Source organism: Nematolebias whitei, chromosome 16 (genome assembly GCF_014905685.2).
Source record: "Nematolebias whitei isolate Nwh7 chromosome 16, NemWhi1, whole genome shotgun sequence".
Taxonomy (NCBI): Eukaryota; Metazoa; Chordata; class Actinopteri; order Cyprinodontiformes; family Rivulidae; genus Nematolebias; species Nematolebias whitei.
The window spans coordinates 15052266-15059906 of record NC_056513.1 but is presented as its reverse complement, the minus strand read 5'-3'; the positions used below and the strand labels follow the sequence as shown (position 1 = coordinate 15059906).

Below are 7641 nucleotides of genomic sequence, written 5' to 3'. Positions count from 1 at the left end.
AGATAGATAGATAGATAGATAGATAGATAGATAGATAGATAGATAGAGATAGATTTGATAGATTTATTGATAGATTGATTGATAGATTGATAGCTTTATTAATATTAAATTATTTATATTTATTTATATATACAGTATATATACATTTATTTATATTAAATTAATTATATATTATATTTCTTATAACATTGTCATGTCAAATGGTGCACTTATGATGAATGCTACAGTTAATTTCTGTATGTTGATTCATAATGAATGTCATTACAGATGCAAGTTTGATTTTTAACACCTATCCATGTCTTGTCTGATTTCCTCTCAATTTTTTTTGTTTTACATTATTTTATAGTTTATTTTAATAGTGAGCAGGATCTGGTGCTTACCATTTATTCCCCTCAGTTCCTTTTACAATCAATTTATGTCATATTTAAATAAACATTTGTCTTATTTACAAATTTTAAGTAAAATATTTCTGCACCGCCTCAGCTAACTCAGTGAACTGATCATTTTTATTTTTGTTTAATTGTTGTTGTTTTTTTAAATATAATACAATCCACTGAATTTTAAAATGAAGAAAATTGACATTCTTTACATTTTGTGAGTTTATGTGAACGGCAGCTCGGTGGCACAACTGGTAGAGCTGCTGCCTCTCAGCGAGCAGGTCCTTGGTTCAAACCCCGGTCCAGGGGCCTTTCTGGGTGGAGTTTGCATGTTCTCTCCGTGCATGCGTGGGTTTTCTCCGGGTGCTCCGGTTTCCTCCCACAGACCAAAAACATGCATGTTAGGCTGATTGGTAACTCTAAAGTTGTCCCTAGGTGTGAGTGAGAGAGTGAATGGTTGTTTGTCTCATTTGTCTCTATGTGGCCCTGTGATGGACTTGCGACCTGTCCAGGGTGTACCCCGCCCCTCGCACAGTGATTGCTGGACATGGGCACCAGTGACCCCCGTGACCCAAAATGGAATAAGCGGGTAAAGATAATGGATGGATGGAGTTTATGTGAACATTTTGAGTACTTTTTTGAGCAGCAGAACTGCATCATGTGTGAGTCCATAGTTGCCGATGACATCATCATTCTGCGTCACGGCGAAGCTGATGTCGGGTAGATCGATTGCCGCAGCGTAGAACTCTTGGACGTACTCGTGGTTTAGATCCTGCACACCCAGACAGACACACAGATAGTTTTAAACTTCAGTCTCCAGTCTTAAAAGCACAAAGACAAAAAATAAAACCTCTGGGGGTTTTTTACCTTAAAGAATCCAACCACCTTTAGCTCCTCTGAGGGCTCTGATTGGTTGATATCAGTGATGAGGTCAGAAACTGACCCCGCCCTTCTTTTCAACCAGGTCAAGATGGAAGCAGCACTCCGAGGAACTTCATTACAATCCAGAGAAATAAAAAGACTTAACTTTCACGTTTTATCCAAAGCGCATGGCAGTTACCAAAAAATAAATAATATGGGGCTTCATATGGTAAATGTAGTAATTTTAATATTTTATTAAACTGTTAGACACACATTAACTAGATATCAATGGTTCTGCATCCACAGTGAAAAAGAACACGGGTTGTTTGTGCAAGCAGCCTCTTAGCACACAGAGTCACATTTTAATATTAAACTTGTAGTAGTTATGAGAAAATATGTTAATACACATTGGTATTAATACATTAATTATTAATGATATGACATTAATACACAGGTTGTACACACTGATCCCTCTAGTGGCTGTAGTAGCTAATTATACAGTAGAGTTACATTCGGGCCTAAAAAAATCTGACCCAGCCCCATTTTTTCCGACCGACCAATTTGCCTGTAATTACAGGCCCGAACCCGAACTTTTACTGCTTTGGAAAGCAAATCAGTTTGACATGAAATATTAAAACGTATTTCAAAGAAAGGAAGATATAAGATATCTTGTTTATGAACAAGTCACCAAATGCTGAATATTAACAAACAAAATGAATAGTCTAAAAAAATCAACTCTAAAGATAGGTTATTATACAGATGAACAAAAATATTTTTAGAGCGAAATTATTTGGAAAAATATAGAACCAAGCCATTTTAATTGAACGTGCTGCTCGCTTCGGCTTTTGTCGCTTCAGATGCTGCAACTTCCTTCACCACAGATCACAGCAGGGTGTGGAGACGCGCGCGGCCGGTGATCAGGTGATCCATCTGAAGCTTAACTGGATATTTTTTTTACCTCTTTCAACCGGCCGGTCGGGCCTGCGTCCTCCTCTACACGTAGATTAACACAGTTTTATATTGCGCATTCTCATTTAGTTTTCTTTGTGCTGTATGATTCGTAAAACCCCATCAAAAGCCTGAGACCAACCCAGCCCACTCATCAAGCACATAATTTTGGCCCGATCTGGCCTGAATTTTGGGTTGGGTCGGGCCGGGGCTAGAAATCGCAGCTCTATTATACAGTAACTACAGCAAAAAAGGCAATGAAGCCAAGCCACTGAGACGTCCCATGATTTTTGTTTATTTACTATTTTACAATGATAGCATTGTCTCCTTTAAAATAGCCATTTAATAACCTTTTTTTTATTTATTTATTTATTTATTTATTTAGTTAGTTATCAGAGTAGTCAGTCTATCTAGTGCTCAGAGGAGGGCAGTTTATTATTATTATTTTAGCAACCTTTTACATTTGAAGGACATGGTCAACGTCAAATGTCATAAAATGGGTAGTTAAACTGAAAATAATGCCATCTGCAATTTATTACAAAATGTTTTGCATCCTAAGCTGCATCCCATTTGTGCTAGTGTATTCTTAGTTTTAACGTATTTCTTAGTTCATATCTTAGATCTTATTACAGTTTTTCTTTACAATTTATACTTTTGTTGGATGTAACTGGAGCCCTGTGTGCACATTTTCATTCCACCACATGTACCACATGTGGTGCAAATGACAATAAAGAACCTTGACTTGACTTGACTTGAAAATGGGCCACGTTGGGCATCCCCAATAAGTTAAACTCTGAAGTTTAAGTAATGATGTAAATAGCACACAAAGTGTAATTATTTCCTGACCACTCTCCAAACTGAGACTGCTCTGATCGCGGTCTACTGCAGACAAGACGCTGACTACTCACAAGTACTGCATAACACCAACTTCAAAAGACCTGAACTATGCCTTGGATTATTTAAACCCACTCAATTTGCAGTGTCTTATGATAAAAGGTCTAAATATTTTTTACATTTTTTAATATTCATCCAGTCTATGACACTCCTATTATCATTTCAGACCAGAAACACAATCATTTGTTTGCTCTGTAAAGTTGGACACTTTTTGTTCTTATAAAAGTGACCTAAATAGTTCTGTAAATTACAGATAATATGATGTAAAAAAAACATCCTCTTACACGTACCAGGGCAGGCTGCAGGGTTGTGTATATCTCCAGAAAGGTAGAGTTTGATTGGGTGTCCAGTAAAATTTAACTTTTTAGCCAGATCCTTCTCCTCTGTCACATCAACTCTGGCCAACTTGACCTCTGACCCCTGAAGCTCTACAGCAGCTCCTTCGAATGCTGCTGACACACGATGACCTTCCACCGTCAGACGAGTCACTGACAAACACAGAGGGAGTATAAACAGGATTACAAATGTTCTTCAACTTTATTTTTCAGGAAGTTCAAAGAACATACATGTCAGTCTGATGGTGGCGTTGTTCATATGTCAGAATCTATTGAAACATTAAAATCCAGTTGTGTGTGTCTGTGTGTGTAACTTACTGAAATGCACCAGCAGCTGCTTGTATTTTCTCAGAGCCCTGTTGAAATTTCCCTTCTTTAGTTGTAAAATTCCGTCCTTTTCTGGTAATGTGTCGTCTTTCACTCGGTCAGATTGTGTGTCAGCTGCAAGCAACATGCAAAAACAGAAGACCATCACACCCAGCAGCAGAAGCCTCTTCATGATGGATGACCCAGTGTTCGAGAAATTGAACACACAGCTTAATAAGACGGTACAAAGGGAGTGGTAAGACAAAGGACAGACAGGTGTGTGTTGAGCTGGAAAGCTGTGAATTATTTTGTTATCTGACAAGACCCACCAGTTAGTTGCTCATTAACTTTTATATCTGAGCCCTGCTGTATTCTTGCTATTGGCTGCTCTTTGTATCGGGTGAATCACTAATATCTAAACGCCCGAGCAGAGCTGACAAGGTCAATATAAAAGCAAAACTGGGGCTAAACTCACAAATTGTAAAGAAGTTTAAGGGAAACACGTGCATGATTTTTTTTTTTACTTGCCCAAACAATGCTTACGACTTTAACTATGCAACGATATTTTAAATGTAACATCTGGTCTAAGTTTTTGTAGCCATACTAGGAAACCTGTTCATTATGAAAACAAACTAATTGTGGCACTTTCCTACGTAGTTTTATAACAACTGTAAAAAGAAGTTCTGCCTGAAACAAAACTTTTTCTTTACTTACACTCAAGAACCCTAACCCTCCAGATGCACAAAGGTCAAAGTGACACAGCAAGCTTCAGTTTTAAAACTGAGGTCTTGGGGGTCTGACCCACAAGCACCAGGGGTGTTAAAACTTGTATTGTGCTGCAACAGTTGGTAACTAGTTGGCAGACAACGCTTGCAAGGGACTCTCCAAACTGTGCCAATATTTTTCTCATAATAGTCACAGAGTCGTCCCAGGAGCTTTGAACTCTTCTCAGGAACATTAGAGCTGTATGTTGATGAGATTGGGAGCACTCCTCTGATAGATGACAAATCCAGGTTGACACTGATGATAAAAATAATTACCGTATTTTCCGCTGTACACGTCGCACCACACGATTCATTCAACCTTTATTTAGACAAGTAAATCCCATTGAGCCTCGAGGACTCATTTACAAGAGAGACCTGATAAGTTGCATCAGTCCAGATATGCCTAATAAAGTGGAAAAAGACATAAATGTGTCCCTTTGCCGTATACGTTGCATCTATTATGCGTCACCGCTGACAACCTGGAAATGAGGGCCGGTGTTGTGCCAAAAAGCGACTGGCTGCCAAATGGCAATCGCGCGAGCGTGCAAGGGAAGACTTTAACAAGAATTTAACAAGATTAACACTTAAAAATAAGTATTTGTTTGCTCAAAATTATAGCAAAGGTGTGTCTCAGTTTCATTTTTCCTTAATAAATGCACTTTGACGGTCAAATCAGCTGCATTTCCAAAAGCCGATACGCGAAAGCGGGAGTGCGCAGAGCAACGACTCGCTGTGCATTCCTTCGAAATTTAACAAGGTTACCACCTAAAATCAATTATTTGCTCGACTCTATAGTAAAGGTGTGTCTCAGTTTAACTTTTCCTTAATACAAGGACTTTAACAGTCAGATCAGCTGCATGTCAAAAATATCCGCTGCCTCGGTGCTCTGGGAGCACGCAGAGGGAGGAAATCAGGAAGGAGGAAGGCTGTGCATTTCTTCGAAATTTAACAAGATAAGCACCTAAAACAATTATTTGTTTGCTTGAAAATGGTAGTGTTCAATATTTTCAATGTCAGAATGAATGAAATTGTCATATCTCAGCCAAAAATTGGTTTATAATATGGGAGGAAAAAATGTAAATACGTTGTTTTGGTGTACAAGTCGCAGGGCTTGTAAATTATGCCAAAAGCTGTGACTTATAGGACGAAAAATACAGTACTGAAAAACTGTTACAAGTCTGCCTGCTTTTATTGTGAAAGTGCACGAGTCGTTCAGTACGCTCAGCAAAGGACGCAGCAGAAACCGATGGGAAAGAAACAACTTTGTAAACCTGCAGGTCTGAAGGTTCTGCTTTTCTGATGCATTTATATGTCCTGTCTACACACAACCATAATATTTGGTGAAAACATTTTTCGAGGTAGTGATTTATAACAACAGTTTTTTGGTGTCTATCTGTAGACTTGGGACGTGGAGCTAAAAGCAAACAAAGAAAAATAATAATACCTTGACATAGTGGCTTATTTTTGCCCAGGTCTACTATTACTTTATTTCAAAAAATAAATTTTCATCATGCGCTGAATAAATTAACAACTGAAATTAAATTTTAAATGGCATTTAAAAACATTTTGTGCAATTTTTGTAAACTCTAAACTGAATAGTGTCTGACTATGGACTCCACTATAAAGTCTATCAACTCTCGAGCTTCTTCTAGTCGATTAATGGGAAATAAACTTGTAGTAATTTGCAGAACAACATTTCCTGTCTAAAAATTGTAACGTTATTCTGTTACTAACTTGCTAAAACGTTATGTACATGCATTTATTACACCATTTTCACATCTCTGAGAAGATCATAAATAGTCCAAACACTTCAGATGTTTAAGAGAATTTGCTGTACCTCCTAGTAGCTTTCAAGGAACGTTCTTGTCGCAGATAATACAGTGAGGGGGTTAGGTTCAGAGCCAAGGGTCAGGGGCTTAAGTTTATGGTCAGTGCTCTGGGTCAGGTATAAGGTTAGGTTTAGGAAAAGGGTTAAATAAAGCTCACAAAAAAAGCTTCCAGTTTTAGATGCGGGTGACAATGCATATTATCAGCCATAAGAACGTACATTTAAACCTACTAGGAGGTAGGAGGGACACTCTGAATGCAAACTATGGGGATAAAAACAACTAATAATGGTCATTTAATGTGCTGATTACATCCGAATCCGCAGTAATTTGTATGTAGATAAAACATGAAATTTAAAAAAGTGACATTAATTAATTAATTAAAGCATTTGTTGGATTTTTGTTTCAATAAAAAAAAAAGAGAGGTGTAAATCTCTGTGTGGCAAGCTTGTAGAACGCTGGGGCTTCAGAACGGTTTTGAGAGTCTGCAGCTGTGCATCGTCAGCCCGTCTTTATTTTTACATGGGGACATTCTCGCCACCTGTGAAATGGGTATTTTTGTGTTTTTGTTGCAACAATATAGGTGTAATTTATTTAATTAAAAAAATATATTCTGAGTACACTGTATGTAAATGCTGTGATTTGACCCATACTATAGTTTCACAAAACATACAAAGGAACAAAAAAAACCTTTTTGAATAAGCTTTAGATCAGAGGTGGGCAAAATTATTTTCCAAAGGGCCATATCAAGATGTTTAAAGCAACCAAAGGGCCGCATATTGAAATGGAACAAACATTTTCTTTATGACAGATGATCTAGAATAACTTTTTCAGGCTTTGTCTTATTGTAGTGTAGTTAGCTTTATAAAACATGCTTTTCCAATATCCTTTAGGAACACAGTAGTCCCTCGCTACTTTGTGGTTCTATCATCACGGACTCGCTCCATCGCTGTTTTTCAAAATAAGATTGGACATGACACACAATTGGCTGATTGATGGATGAGCCGCACGATCGGCATAGAATTTTTATTTAAGATAAATTATTTTAGATTATTTGGCACCTGCTGCACCTTAGCAGAAAAAGCTTCCTCCTGCAGCTTTGTGCAGCCCATACTGCAGGATAAACGTCCTGCTGCAGCTGATCAACTGGTCACCTTTCAGAGCTGAGAAGTGGGCGTGGCAGGTGGCAAAGAGCAGAGGAGGAAGAGAGAGAAATCATGACATTCTGCGCTCTTTTAGATCATTTAGAGTTTAGAAACATTGTTTGGAATACTGCAAGAGTGTGGGAAGAGTTTAAAATGCCTTAGTATATATATATATATATATATAT

At 37.8% G+C, this 7641-nt stretch overlaps 1 protein-coding gene across 1 annotated transcript in view; it reads right to left on the bottom strand.

The window, feature by feature from the left end:
- zgc:136472 (uncharacterized protein LOC678514 homolog) overlaps positions 1–3957 on the bottom strand; it is an 11271-nt gene extending 7314 nt beyond the window's left edge. The window contains exons 1-4 of the mRNA XM_037690297.1: positions 3734–3957; positions 3371–3568; positions 1245–1369; positions 1012–1149 (exon numbers count right to left, since the gene is read on the bottom strand). Of these exons, the coding sequence (XP_037546225.1) occupies positions 1012–1149; positions 1245–1369; positions 3371–3568; positions 3734–3914 (642 nt within the window). The 5' untranslated portion in view covers positions 3915–3957. The remainder of the gene's footprint in view (positions 1–1011; positions 1150–1244; positions 1370–3370; positions 3569–3733) is intronic.
- Positions 3958–7641: the final 3684 nt, after the last annotated feature.